Below are 16,105 nucleotides of genomic sequence, written 5' to 3' on the forward strand. Positions count from 1 at the left end.
TATATCCTATATATAATAATAGGAGATTAGCCATAAAAAAGTATGAAATATCCTTTCATGCAACATGCATGGACCTAGAGATTATCATACTAAGTGAAGTAAGTCAGACAGAAAAAGACAAATATCATGTGATATCGTTTATATGTGGAATCTAAAAAATAATCTAAAACCTTATTTACACAACAGAAACAGATTCACAGACAGAGAAGACAAACTTAGGGTTACCAAGGGGGAAAGGAGGGGAGGAGGGATAAATTAGGAGTATGGGATATACACCATTATATATGAAAGAGACAAAAAACAAGGAACAAAAAACTGTAAAGCACAGGGAACTATATTCAATATCTTGTAATAACTTATCGTGGAAGAGAATCTGAAAAAGAATATATATATACCTATACATCTATATATATCTGAATCACTTCACTGTACACCTGAAATGAACACAATATTGTAAATCAACTATAGTTCAATTGAAGAAAAGATTCTACAATGTTGGAAAAATACTCCAACCTGTATAGAGCCTGAATAGATTGGGGAGAAACATCATATATGGGGTTCTAGAGACTCTCTACATAGTGGTAAGAATAGATGTTTTAAACACAGACAGTCTGGGTTCAAATCTCTGCTTCACCACTTTTTACTTGGGTATTCTTGGGTGTCATTTTATCTTTGTGCTTCAGTTTCCTGTCTATAATGTTGGGATAATATTACCACCTCACAGGATTATTGTGAGAATTAAATCAGTTAATACATGTAAAGAAGTTGAAACAGTGTTTGGGGCATTAATAAGCACTCAATAAATAGTAACAAAAACTAGAAAATGGTGAGGGACAACTTAATACATATTCAAAGGTCTCGATATAGATCTTTTCCATCTTCATGGTATACAAAGTAGGAGAAAGTCCATTTAAACTACGAAATTGAGAGTAGATTAAAAAAATTGCTCATCAAAAAATGCACATAACTACTATGAGTAGATATTCTCTTATGGGCTATATAGAACGGAGCAGTTTCTCTTCTTGAGTTTAGCCTAAGAATGGTGCTCTCTAAAGGTGGGAAGAAAGGGATTTCCCTGGTGGTCCAGTGGTTAGGGCTTCGCCTTCCAAAGCAGGAGGTGCGGTTCCGATCCCTGGCTGGGGAGCTAGGATTCCAATGCCTTGTGGCCAAAAAACCAGGACATAAAACAGAAGCAAGGGACTTCCCTGGTGATGCAGTGGTTAAGAATCTGCCTGCCAATGCAGAGGACATGGGTTTGAGCCCTCGTCTGGGAAGATCCTACGTGTCACGGAGCAACTAAGCCCGTGCACCACAACTACTGAGCCTGCGCTCTAGAGCCCGCGTGCCACAACTACTGAAGCCCACGCACCTAGAGCCTGTGCTCCGCAACAAGAGAAGCCACAGCAATGAGAAGCCCACGCACCGCAACAAAGAGTAGCCCCCGCTCGCCGCGACTAGAGAAAACCTGCTCGCAGCAATGAAGACCGAACGCAACCAAAAAAAAAAGACACAAGGGGAAGTTGCTGAGGCATAGCAAGCCAGAAGTAGAGAGGCAGAGGGAATGGCTGTGAGGTCTCCGTCCAGAGCAGTCCTCACAGTTCCCATACTTTCCTGTCTTGGAGTCTCAGATGTATATTCTTACAATACCCACCTCACCCTTCCTTTCCTCTTTTGCTGATTAGACAGAGTTTTTATTTACAATCAAATAATTCCTGACTAAATATGTGAGTCTCTACTTCAAACTGCTAAAAGTCAACAGAAAGACATTCAGAGATAAGAATTTATTTTACCACTGTGTGCTTAGTATTTGGGGAGAGAAGATAGATGAGCTAAATAGATTGAGGAGGTATTTTTAGTAGTACAGTGCTTTGAAGAGTCCTCTATGAGGTATTTTCTCTATAACATTACATTCGATTACCAGACCTTGTCATTTCTATGTCTCGAATATTTTTCTTATCCATCTTCTCTCCACATCCATAGCCATCTCTTATCTGGACTATAATTACCCTCTTAGGCAACATGAAAAGATGTAAGGAAACTTCCTAGCTCTTTTAAGAAAACTCAAATTCCTAATCTTACTGTGGAAAGACCTTAAGGCCTCCCAGTTTTCTTTCTTAACATTCACCTTCCCCTCGGGGACCTCTCACTAATGATCCTTGCTTCCATCAGAAAAGGGCCAGGTTTCCCTTCTGAGACTGGTCCCCTTCCTCTTTCCTGAAATTATTCATAGCCTTACTGAATCCAGGTTGAAATAGTTTATATAAAAAAGATTTAGAAAAAAAAGGCTCAGTAATAACAGAAAAAAAGCAAAACACTGGGAAAGATGCGACTTACCTATTTTTGCTAACCACACAGGGCTTGCAATTTTTATTTAACAAATATTTGAGCACTTTATGTGATTACCACTGTACGTAGATTGATCACACTCTCCTGCTCTCAAGAGGCATATGGTGATCCAGCAATCCCACTCCTGGGCATATACTCAGACAAAACTCTAGTTTGAAAAGACACATGCACCCCTATGTTCATAGTAGCACTATTTACAGTGGAATATTACTCAGCCATAAAAAAGAACGAAATAATGTCATTTGTAGCAACATGGATGGACCTAGGATTATCATACTAAGTGAAGTAAGTCAGAAAGACAAATACAAATATCATATGATATCACTTATATGTGGAATCTAAAATGTGACACAAATGAACCTATGAAACAGAAACATACAAAGAGAACAGACTTGTGGTTGCCAAGGTGGGGGGGAGGGGAGGGATGGAGTGGGAGTTTGGGATTAGCAGATGCAAACTATTTTATGTAGGATGGATAAACAACAAGGCCTTACTGTACAGCACAGGGAACTATATTTAATAGCTTGTAATAAACCAAAATGGAAAATAACATGAAAAAGAATATATATATGTATAACTGAATCACTTTGCTGTACAGCAGAAATTAACACAACACTGTAAATCAACTATACTAATAAAATTTTTTTAAAAAAGAGGCATATGGTTGTGGGAGTGTGCTAAGTGCTGTGACAGGGGTAATACAGGATGAACAAGCGTGTAAAGAAGAGGCACCTGCACCAGTATTTCAGGGTAGGGAATTAGGTTAGGTTCAGTAAAGTTCTGTCTGAAAAAAAATAAAGCATTCAGAACAAATAAGAATTAGCAGAGCGTGAGGCTGGGAAAAGGGAGAAGGCAAGATATGAAAAATATTCCAGAGGAGTCCAAGAGTGTGCAAAAGACAAGATTTTAATTTGTAAATTGCAAGAGGTTTCTCCCTGTTCATACTCAGGTGATGGGCTATATTTCCCCTACCATCCAGAAGAACCTGCAAGCCCACCAGGACTTCTCTGAATCCAGGCCAAAGATAGGTTTAAGGCAGGACTTTCCTCTTTTTCCAAGTCAATGGCCGTCAATGGAAGACTTAGTTTGGTTTCCCAGACCCAGGACTCACACCTTCATCCCAGGTGGCTAATGCCAGTAGAATCTTCATACCATAAGATTTGACTCTGTGGCCTTGATAAGGACAATGTAGAAGAATAGTCCACTGTTTTTTTTGCAATCAATGAGAAATGCTTCCTCATATTGACAACACAAAGGCCGCTTTCAGAAGACCTAAGGTCACAGGCAAATTGGGCTTTATATCTTTAGTGTAGGTATTAACTATGCAAACCTTTTCTAAGTTTCACTTCTCTTCGTAGAACGAAAATCAGGTTTATTTCCTATCATTGAGGACTGGAGGTTTAGAAAACCTCCTTAAGAGTAATATAAGTAAGTCATTAAGAGAAGGGAAGCAGATTAAGTTTTTAGAAATTTGTAAGGTCAGTTTTGCACTGTGGTTTTCCCTGGGCCAATGTTGTCACCCAAAGTCACAATGTGCCTAATTCCTAGAGGCCCAAGTTCCTATTTTCAAGCCGATGATTTATTAAATTTTCCCCTCCAAACAGATTATGGTAACATGAACAAATCAAAATGTTTTAGGCATCAATGATATAAAATACAGATGTCCGTGAGCATGCACTTTCAATGGGGGCAAAAAAATCTTATTCTTCAGGTATATAAAGCATAAAAATATGCAGTCCATAAACAGATATAGAGTATATATGCAGTATTAAAATTTCATGGGAGTAGATGATTAGAAAACAAAAATCTAAAAAGGTTCTTCAGAGAGGTGAGAATGAAAAATTTGAGAAACATGGTGTGGATTCTTTTGCCAACTGGGGAATACCTAAACTAATTCCATTTTAGTGATAATTCAAAATCCCTGGATGAAACAGAAAATCACACTGATTATATTTCCTACCAGTGTACTTGTGAGTGGCTGCAATTCTTTGTTTGGCCTTTGTTTCTCCTAGCAGAAGTCACTAAAATTGGTCAAGTGTAAAGAAAACTCTAGGAATAATTTCTTTTAAAGGTATATGAATCATTAAGTTTATGACACACAAGAGTACAAACCAAGAAAGTAAATTTATTTAAATTACTAAAATAGCTTTTAAAGTCATTTACAGATCAGCTGCTACAATTATTTTTCCTGATATAAGTAATATTAATTACTTTAAAATTATTTTGGTCAATGAAACATTTAAAAAAACATGTTTCTCCATATAATATATATAGGTATAAAATAAGTCTTTTCAAAAACTCTTGTTTTAGAATCCTCTATAAATCAGAATATTTGACTTCTGACAGTCAGGAACAAATTACAATAAGGGGTATAAATTTATGAATACTGGTAGTCCTAGTGGGAAGAAACGAGACTGTACTCTACCACCAGTCATGGGATCCTTAAAAGGTAAATGATGAAGCCATTGACAGGCTCTAGTATTCTAAAAACAATATTTTCATTTAAAGGTTTGTAGACAATAAAAAAATAAAGTGGATCCAGAATTTTAAGCTTCTAAGAAAACCAAAGCAGTTGACGGATGAGAAAGCTGTTAGTGATGCTAAGTTAAAACTGAAATTCTATAGTAGTACAGTAATGTACAGTAGTACATTTTAACATTCTTCATATATGGTAAACTTCACTTTCTTTTTCGCTTGAGGCACTCTTAGTAGAATTTATCACGTGCATTGTAAATCTTTATTCTTGTTACAAGAGTGTCATTAAAGGACTCAGAATGCAACAAGTAGACATGCAGAAAATCAAATCCTTCTTCAACAGCCCAGGAGAGCTGGTTAACAAATGGTTTACCAATTCCTGAAACTGTATTTCTTAACAAAACTTTCAGGACATGACCAAAATAAATGGCTCTGAACTTACCCATTCTTAAGAGCCAAGTGAACAAATATACTAAACCTCATCATATACATGCTTCAAAATCTCTGGGAGGAATAAAAATTTCTTAAAGGAAAAAAAAGGACATGTGAGAAACAAGTCCCAACAGAATTCACTGAGAATGCAGTTCATATAACTATGTTTGACTAACCCTAAGCCTCAGTGGCTTTCTTTTTGGCCACGTGGGGCGGCTTGCAGGATCTTAGTTCCCTGACCAGGGATCAAACCTGGGTCCTCGGCATTGAAAGTGTGGAGTCCTAACCACTGGACCGCCAGAGAATTCCCTCAGTGGCTTATTTTAACATTTCACCTTGAAGACTTTTTCCCCCCTTTCTCTCCCCATTCCACAACTTTTCCCATGTCTCCTTCTCCTTATCCTCCAAAATCAAAGGAAAAAACCAAAAACCAAAAATCCCAAACACACACTCGGATGGTCTTTCATTATTTTTGTTCCTATAAGCAGAAGCTGACTACGGAATTCACATCTAAACGATGTAGAAGAGGACAAAAGGGAAAACCCACAGTTATGTTCAGGGAGCTGTCTTACTAATAACTCGACAAACTGTGAAAAAAATCTAAGTTAAAAAATTGGGTGGATTCATAGGAAGGAGCCTAATCCCTCCCACTGGTCATACCGTAGCAATAATGATTCAACCCAGAATCTAAGCAGATCCTCTATGGGACTGCATATAATTTACAGTCCTCAGATATCATTCACACAGATCTCAATGGAAACAAGGAAACAATTCTCTCAAAAAACAGATAATTAGGTTGAATAAACGATTTAGATATTCCACGTTTACTTAAGAACTTAACCTCCTTTAAAAAGAAACCAGTTCTTTCAAAAAGAGCTCTGGATCCTGTCTATGGTTAGAAAGTTTGAAAAATTCTCAGAACTTGAGACATGATTTTCTCTTCTGTCTCCTCTTATAAGCAGATGCCCCTTTTCAGGTCATTTTCTGGTTGTACTGGCAGGACTAAGTGAGAAATACGGCTCCAGAGCCCACTCAATTTGTCTGGGTCCATATGTTTGTAGGAGTTGGGTGTATCAGAGTTGGTAAACTTGAGTTTGAGGAAATCCCTCACTTTTTCTTCAATTTCCTTTAGGCCTAGACTGGTTCCAAGTGTCTCCTCCTCTAACAAGACAGTTAGGACTAAGGCTACATCTTTGAAGGCTGCATTTTCATGATCACAATACTTATAGAAGATCAAAGTAGAGCCTGCAGGCAATGACTCAAAGCGGTGGACCACAGCTGCATTCTGGCCATTTCGGAATCCGTTGCTCAGTTCCTCATCTACCTCTTGTTTGACAACATCACTGTCTTGAGTTGCTTTGCCCGTCCCATCAATCCGGATTGCAGGAACACTTTGGAAGGAAGAATAGGCATCGGCAATTTGTTCACTCAGACACTTGAGTGCTTCTTCAGCATCTCGGGCAGCAGTGAGCAGCAAGATAGCAGGCTGAGGCCGAGGGTGGGAGCTATTAAGATGTTTTTCCAGGAATGTTAGGCTCCTTTTCCACAGCTTCTCATCTTGACCTTGGTACTTATTCATAAGTTGTTTCATCTGGTTCTGGAACTCTTGAACAGCAGTGGTTTCTGCTTCAGGAGTACGAGTGTACAAAAAACACCCAATGAGAAGACCAGCTATCAGAACAAGGGGCCACCACCACTTCACCTTGACAAAAGATGCACTTTGGGGTTGTCCAGTCACTTCTGCTCAGGAAAAAAAGAAATGATAGACACAAATATTATTTTCTTAGATTCAAGAGCAAGTGACTTTTAAAGCCAATATTAATCTTATAAACATTAGATAAGAGAGGAAGGAATTTAAAGAAGGGAGCTGATAATTTACTTTCTTAAAGAAATAATTTAGCACATGTGTTTTAAGTTACTTGTATGAGTATGCACATGTCTCTTCAATGTCAAAATGATAAAGAGACTTAGAGGAAAAAGTAGAATTTAAGTATATGTAATGGCATGTGCAAGTCAGAAAGAATACAATTTATAAAGCAAAACTATTATTACTACTGCTAATATTTGGGAGGTAAACAATATTAAAAGACACTTTACAAAATAGTTTTAAATTTAGAAACTAACATGGATTATTATCCAAGGTGGAATGTTTATGTATATAAAGGAATAAAGAAAAGGATGCATTATAAGTGAAATCTTCCATATAATAGCTAGCTGTCCCTTTAATTGCACTGATGCCTATCTTTTGCTGTATGCAAGTTAACACTGGTAAAACTTAGTTTGCAATTCATTCCTAATTATTACTGGTAATGATGATATGAATTTACATTTACCTAGTGCTTTTCAGTTTAAGCACTTTCTCATATACCACATCATTTAATAATTTAATATGACAGCAACAGTATTTTTACACTTCCTATTTATTGACTGCTTTAGACTAATAATTGTACCATGGACCCCCTAGAGCAACAGTTCTCAAAGTGTGACTGGTGGGGTATCTCAAGATCTCTTCAAGGGGGTCCTTGAGGTTAAAACTATTCTCCCGACACTAAGATCTTATTTGCCTTTTTCCACCATATTGACATCTGCACTGATGGTGTAAAAAGCCATGGTAGGAAAAATAACTGATGCTTTAGATGAATCACAGGGCAGTAGCACCAAACTAGGACTGTCTTTGTATTCTTCATGGCCATGTATTCCAGGTTATCAGTTTCACTTAAGGACATCCTTCATGAAGCATTTAAAAGAATTTATCTTATTAGAACTCAACCTTGAGTAGAAATCTTAACATTCTATGTGAAGAAATGGGACATATATATAAAGCACTTCTGCTACATAGAACAGTATATGGCTGTCTCAAAGAAAAGAACTTTGTGCAACTGAGTTGTGAGCTGAAATAGTGCTTTTTTCATAGAATTTTTACTTGAAAAGACAAGTGACAAACTGGTTAGTCAAACTTTCATATTTGGGACACTTTTTCTGGAAAACAAACAATGTGAGCCTGTTGTTTTCAAGAAAACAACTGACTGGGACTTCTCTGGTGGCTCAGCGGTTAAGAATCCGCCTGCCAATGCAGGGGACGTGGGTTCAATCCCTGGTCTGGGAAGATCCCACACGCCACGGAGCAACTAAGCCCGTGCGCCACAACTACTGAGCCTGCGCTCTAGAGCCCGTGAGCCACAACTACTGAAGCCTGTGCACCCAGAGCCCGTTCTCTGCAACAAAGAGAAGCCACCGCAATGAGAAGCCTGTGCACTGCAATGAAGAGTAGCTCCCGCTCACCGCAACTAGAGAAAGCCTGTGCGCAGCAAAGAAGACCCAATGCAGCCAAAAATAAATTAATAAATAAATTTTAAAAAACCCCAAATCGCCAATATATTGTAACAGTTTGAATACAGAAGCAGAATGAAACTCCAGCTCCATTTTATTAAGCCAGGCATTAGAGATCAGAGAAAATACAAAGCAATCTACCACTCTCCTTACTAAATTATTTAAAAATAACTAACAAACATTAAAATTTTTTTTTACAATTTTAATCTCTAGGTAAATATGGACAGGTATAACTCATATATATTTTTTTAAGTCTCTTTTTAAAAAAGGTCTCTGGGGTTCTTATTAATTTTGCTAGTGGAAAGTGGTATTGAGACCAAAGAATCTGAGAATCACTGTTACTTTCTTAGTACTCTTTCAAGAAAATAAAAAGGCTTAGAGAACTAAAGAAACTTGCCTCAAGGCTATACAGAAGGTAAGTGGTCCAAACTAATTCAAATTCAGGTCTGTGAACTCTAAAAAACTATGGTATTCCCATTATGTCATGCTATGTGCATCTTTCTTTTGACAACAAGGTTCACTTGGTTAACAGTATTAGTTGCTTTACTTGTTAACTTTCACTTTTGGTCTTATGGATAATAAAGTAAAGGGGAAAGCCAGATGTTTTTTCACAGAGTTTGTCCTTAAAGACTTTTGCTGCTGGTAAAATATATACTTTTTCTTTTGAAGTACTTAAAATATAATTCTTCAAATAGCATGAAGTTCTTTGGTGTCAAAAAAATTAAAAAATCATTATGTTCACCAATTTTAGAGACTCGTTTAATGAAAGCTGAATAGACAAACTTACGTTGGCTGGAGGCTGATGGAGATTGGTTTCCAAGCTCTGATTTCTGAACACCGTCATCTAATGATAGAAGTAATAAAGACTATCAATTTATGTTTCATAATTTCAGTATTTCCAACAGAAAAAGAGAATACAAATTTCACCAAGAGAAAATAAGGCAGAGATCTGTCAGAAACAGAAGAAAAAGCAGAAGATTCAAGTGTCTATTAGATTGACAGCTGCTTGAGACACAAGATTGATTTCTTTCATAATTAATGTAATGGTCGAGTACAAAGCATACTCTTAACACATTAGTTTTGTGAGAAAGCCTTGAAGAACTTGACCCAAATTATTTAATGGGAGTGGTGAAACTTCTGGGACAAAGAGGACAAAGAAAATAAGCACAACTATAATAAAAGGAAACAAATAATACCATCTGAAAAATTGCCATATATCGAACGCTTGCCTGGTGATGATGCTGTAAAGAGGGAAAGAAGGACAAAATATGATTATGGATTACTGAGCTCTCTGGATAAGGGGTTTTAAGGTAAAACTCAATCTTAATCTTCACTAATTTCTACCTCAATCTGATTCAAATACGTCCTCTGGTGCTTCTGACCATTTCAAATATCAGTAATATTTTAGAAATTACACTGAAAAACTTTTCACCATTTCTGGTAATAGACAAGTAATTGTTTTAGCTTCGTGGTTAAACAACAGATTTCAAAAATAATTTTCCCACAACTCCATCAAATCTCTATTTCCATCATACTTTAGAAAACAAATGAAAAGCTCTTTCCTTTTCCTCTCCGTCCTCCTTGGCATAGCCATCTAAGAGAGAGGAAATGGAACGACAGGGTTCAGGAAGCGAAGAGGCTGAGTTACTCATCTGTATGATCTACATTACCAATACTGTCATCTAGCACTTGCCTGGAGTTTTATAACTTTATGTGTATAAGTGATCTTCCTAGTATTTATCAACAGTTTTCATTTGAGAAACACTGGACTAAACTGGAGGAATAAAATTAGCATTGCTGATTTATTTATTTTATATATATTTTTACAGAAACAGCCTTATTTCTGGTCATATGACAAAAAACCTCAAATGAAACAAAATGACATCAACCTTAACTCTAAAGGCATATTGTTTTGCAATTACTAGGTTAGTCTAGGAAATGGCATCATTTAGAAGCTTCAAAGTTAGGTAACCAAAGTTAAAACTGTCTTACTAAAAAAAAAAAATTTCCATCAGATAATGTTTATCTTAAATACCTCATTCCATGGTTGCAAAGATCAAATGATATATGAAAATGCTGTGAAGTGCATGATGATATTAATAATGGAGAATAGCTAAATAACAGTTATTATGAAACATATGTAACATTCATATAACTCATAAGAACATAAAATTAAGAAAACAAAATTAACACAAACAAAATTAAGAAAAACTCCCATTTACAATAGCATCAGAAGAATAAAATATTTAGGAATAAGAGTAACCAAGGAGGTAAAAGCATTATACACTGAAACCTCTAAAACACTGATGAAAGGAATTAAAGCAGACACAAGTAAATGGAAAGACATCCCATGGTCATGGAATGGAGAATTAATATTCTTAAAATGTCCATACTACCGAAAGCAATCTACAGGTTCAGTGCAATCTGTATCAAAATTCCAATGGCATTTTTTACAGAAACAGAAAACAATCCTAAAATTCATATGGAACCACAAAAGACCCCAAATTTGAAAGGCCAAAACAACTTTGAGTAAGAAGAACAAAACTGGAGGCATCACACTTTCTGATTTCAAAATATATCACAAAGCTAGAATAATCAAAACATTATGATACTGCCATAAATACAGACATATAGACCAATGGAAGAGAATAGAAAGTCAGAAATAAACCCATGAAGATATAGTCAACTGATCCTCAACAAGGGTGTCAAGACTACACAATAGCAAAAGGATAGTCTCTTCAGTAAATGGTACTGGGGAAACTGGATATCCACATACAAAGAATGAAATTGGACCCTTATACCACACACAAAAATCGACTCAAAATGGATGAAAGACTTAAATTAGGAATTGAAACAATAAAACTCCCAGAAGAAACACGGGGAAAAAGCTTCTTGAAGTTGGCCTTGACAATGATTTCTTGGATATAACAACAAAAGCATGGACAACAAAAGTAAAAATAGACCATGGGATTACATCAAACTTAAAAAGCACATGACTTATGTGATCAAAATCACAATGAGAAATCACCTCACATTATCAAATGTATTGTGGCTATTATCGAAAAAACAAAAGTGCAAGGTATGTGGAGAGGATGTGGAGGAAGGAGAATCCCTGTACACTGTTGGTGGGAATATAAATTGGTGCAGTCACTATGGAAAAGAATTATGGAGGTTCCCCAAAAGGTTAAAAATGGACTACCATATGATCCGGCAATCCCACTTTTGGATATATATCCAAAGGAACAGAAATTACGACCTTGGAGAGATATCTGCACACCCATGTTCATTGCAGTAATATTCACAATAGCCGAAACAGGGAAGCAAACTAAATGTCCATTGACAAATTAATGGATAAAGAAAATGTGATGTATTTATACATATACATGTATTCACACACATACACACACAATGGAATTATTATTCAGCTTTAAAAAAGAAGGAAATCTTGCCACTCTGGACAACATGGAGAACATTATCCTAATGAAATAAGTCAGATACAGATATGCAAATGCTTCATACTATCATTTATGTGAGGAACCTAGTCAAATTCATAGAAACAGGTGGTTTCCAGGGCCTGGGGGAGGGGGAAATCAGGAGATATCAGTCAAAGGGTACACAGTTTCAGTTAAATGAGATGAAAAAATCCTAGAAATCTACTGTAGAGCATAGTACCTATATTTATTGTCCTATATATTAAAAATTTGCTACGAGGGTAGATCTTAAGTGTTCTTATCACACACATAATAATAAATAAAGAGGGTGGGAGAAAACTTTTGGAGGTGATGGATATGTTCACGGCATAGACTATGGTGATGGTTTCACAGGTATATACTTATCTCCAAACTCATCAAGTTGTATACAGTAAATACGTAAGTTGTATACATTAAATGCATGTCAATCACAGATGAATTGATAAAGAAGATGTGGTATATATATAATCAATGGAATATTAACCATAAAAGTGGATGAAATAATGCCATTTGCAGCAACACAGATGGACCTAGAGATTATCATACTAAGCGAAGTAAGTCAGAGAAAGACAAATACCATATGACATCACTCATATGTGGATTCTAAAATATGACATAAATGAACATATCTATGAAACAGAAACAGACTCACAGACACAGAGAACACACTTGTGGTTGCCAAGAAGGTGGGGGTAGGGGAGGAATGGACTGGGAGTTTGGGATTAGCAGATGCAAACTATTATATATAGGATGGATAAACAACAAGGTCCTATTGTATAGTACAGGGAACTATATTCAATATGCTGTGACAACCCATAATGGAAAAGAATATGAAAAGTAATATATATATGAATAACTGAATCGCTTTGCCATACAGCAGAAATTAACACAACATTGTAAATCAACTATACTTTAACAAAATATTTTAAAAACCAAAATGAATGTATGTCAATCATACTTCAATAGTTTAACCTACAGTTAAAGAGTATGTGAAACAATTTAGAAAATAAATCCATCAAGATAATGTTTATCTTGGATACTTTAATCCATGGTTGCAAAGATCAAATGAGACAATACATAAAATGTTAAGTGCTCTTCTATGATGATTTTAATGATATAGAATAGATAAGTAACAGTTATTATATACCATATGAAACATTTATATAATTTGAAGAACTCAAACTTAGTAGGGTATATATACTGCTGAGGCAACACACTAAAAGGTAAACTTTATTCTCATTAAAAATATTTTTAGAGACAGTAATAAAAATTCCGTTAAAAAAGATCTTTTTAAAAAGATAAAGCTCAGAGTTTTTCTAGTATGAAGAGTATGGTAACAATCAATCACTCTATAAAGTCAAAAGCAGAGGGCATGAATCTTTCATAGTTATTACTACTGATTATTACACAATATATTGTTAACAATAAATAAGCATTAATTATTTATGTGGTACATTTAGACTTAAAAAATTGTGTTCACATATATAATAAGCTCATTAGAATAACCTAGTTATAGGCACTATTGTCCCAACTTTAAAGTTAAGAAAATTGAGGTTCACAAAGTTTAAGAGACTTTACCAAGATGACTCAATTAGTAGAAGATCTGGGACTGGAACCCAATAGCTCTAACTCCAAACTCTCCTCTTTTCTCTACACCACTTTTAGAGACAGGTTCCAAAGCATGTATATTAATGAAGCAGAGACTCAGAGGCCTGACTGTTTTATCATCTGGGACACAGCAAAAGTATAGACAGTGGTTCTATCTTTCCCCAAAGATCTGGATACCTGCAGAAACCTGAACTGGGACCTGTCTACCCAGAGAACTGGTACTAACATAGGGTGATAATGATCTGAAATCCAGGTTCTTGAACACCTAAATCTAAAAATGAATTTTTTTTTCTCACTGAAGCAGGCAGAAGTGTATAGTTAAGACAATAAGATATGAAACTTGGAATGCCAAGGAAAAGTTTTTTTCAAATGATGTTAGATTGAAGAGAAATCTATAAGGCTGTTTGGAAATCACTGCAATCTTCTACTCTGACTGAAAATTCTTTCTTCCTGCAATCGTCTACTCTGATTGAAAATTCTTTCTTCTTATCTTAAAGTCCTTCTGTGGTCAAAAATCTAAAAAATTTTGTTACCTGAACCCGAATGTGCAAATTTCTGCTATATAGTTTCTCTTTAACTCTGGAAGTTCTGTATATATGGTAGATGTCTATCAACCAGTATACAACTATTTAAGCCATAACAAATATACAAACTTAAGACAAAATAGGAATACAGAGAAAATACTATAAATAAGCTATCAATTTAGCAACCATAAAGATCTATTTCTACATTCCAGCTAGACCTTCAATATAATGATTTTCCCTTCTGCATTGCATTTGTACAGTGTCTTAACAGAGGACAATGCAAACATTTTTTGACAACAATATGTACTACACTTCACTTTTCTGGAAGTAATTTATCTGCTATTAGTTACCCAGAATATATAGTTAAGAACTAATAACATCATAAAACTCTGAGCTTTTCATAGTATATACACTTAAACTCGTGCAGTTTTGCTTCCAAGAGTAATTCTTAGATCTTCAGAATGTTTTAATTTTTGATATTGGCTATAACCATAATCTTAAAAAGCTGAATTAATATTTGGTTTCCTAACTATAATAGGTCAAGAAGAACAAATTTTAAGAGGAAATGGTCTTCTAATAGCAAGTATATACAGCAATAAGAAATGACAGCCAGGGAATTCCCTGGCGGTCCAGTGGTTAGGACTCTGCACGCTCATTGCTGAGGGACCTGGTTCGATCCCTGGTTGGGGAACTAAGATCCCACAAGCTGCGAAGCATGGCCAAAAAAAAATAACAGCCAACAATAAGGCGAGGGCAAAAAGTTATTTCAGTTTTAGACAGCTGAAGAACTCACTTACGTGTACGGTAATACTTCACTGCTGGGGAAAAAATGAATTGCAACCATTACTACTTTACTGATAGAAAAACAAAGCCACAGAGGTTATCTTGTCCAATTACAGTTAGTTATTTTGTGAGCAAGAGCTATATGATGGGGATTTTTATATTATCTAAATAAAAGTAAGGGACACCTGATGACCTCAAGACCTACTGTGGCTACAGGAATAAGGAAGGGATAGAGGTTAAAGGTCACTTAAGGCATGGCATGGATTTTTTTATACAGTCAAGGTTTAATGTGGACACACTGCTATAGAAATTATGATAGACACTGAATTCAAAGTATGTTTTATCGCACCTATTTATTTCTTCAATATTTCTTAAATTCTATGACATTTAATCCATCCTAAACCCAAACATGAAAATACAATTTGAGGATTTCAGCATTTATAACTTAAAATAATGAGTATGCAAAGCTGCTCTAAGTGGTTATTTATATAACGGTAAACAACTGTTAAAAATAAAAACAGGCACTATCAAAAGATTAGAATTTCATTTTCATGTGCAGATTGTACTGCTGCTAGACAGAACTGACAATTTGTCAAGTACAGACCTATCATCCACTGGTTTTCTCACACCATGATTCTACATTCTACACCCAGTCCATCTCCTGCCAGTCCAAGTAGATGGAAATAACTAAACTAGCAATCATAAATGTCCTTTATTAATGAGATCACAAGCAACCCAAATGCTTATCTGATGAACTAAACAGTTTTATATGTTAAATAGTCAAAAAAACAGCAAATAAACTTAAAATTACTTCAATAACAGGTAGCAATTTTAAAATTTCTTCAATAACAGGTAGAGATTTATCAACTTACTTTGCATCCTAGTCCTTATTCTTGTGGTTTTTTCAACCCATTCCTGAGGATTTTTTTGATATCCCGAGCCTGAGACAGATATATATATCAAGATATCGTTTCACATACTTTGAAAATGTATACTATACCTCAGTGTTATAAGGTAAATTTATCAGAAAGGCAAAACAAATTTGGCGAGGGAAACAACCAAAGCAATAGGTTCAAAAGTAAAAGATAATGTCAAAGGATCACATCAGTGAGGATGAGTTACTTCCCACAGCAAAAA

General features: G+C 35.6%; 1 protein-coding gene across 13 annotated transcripts in view; it reads right to left on the reverse strand.

Moving 5' to 3' along the window:
• Positions 1–4,451: 4,451 nt before the first annotated feature.
• The window catches only part of TOR1AIP1 (torsin 1A interacting protein 1), a 52,076-nt gene continuing 40,422 nt past the window's right edge, over positions 4,452–16,105 (reverse strand). For 7 of the 13 annotated variants that reach the window (XM_033428191.2, XM_033428195.2, XM_033428188.2 and 4 more), the window contains 5 exons: positions 15,841–15,909; positions 14,983–15,003; positions 9,780–9,824; positions 9,371–9,427; positions 4,452–6,993 (listed from right to left, as the gene is read on the reverse strand). In XM_033428191.2, the coding sequence (XP_033284082.1) occupies positions 6,206–6,993; positions 9,371–9,427; positions 9,780–9,824; positions 14,983–15,003; positions 15,841–15,909 (980 nt within the window). In that variant the 3' untranslated portion in view covers positions 4,452–6,205. The remainder of the gene's footprint in view (positions 6,994–9,370; positions 9,428–9,779; positions 9,825–14,982; positions 15,004–15,840; positions 15,910–16,105) is intronic. The other 6 variants (XM_049700413.1, XM_033428192.2, XM_033428193.2 and 3 more) reach the window with 3 other exon arrangements.

The sequence above is a fragment of the Orcinus orca genome, chromosome 1 (assembly GCF_937001465.1).
Source record: "Orcinus orca chromosome 1, mOrcOrc1.1, whole genome shotgun sequence".
Taxonomy (NCBI): domain Eukaryota; kingdom Metazoa; phylum Chordata; class Mammalia; order Artiodactyla; family Delphinidae; genus Orcinus; species Orcinus orca.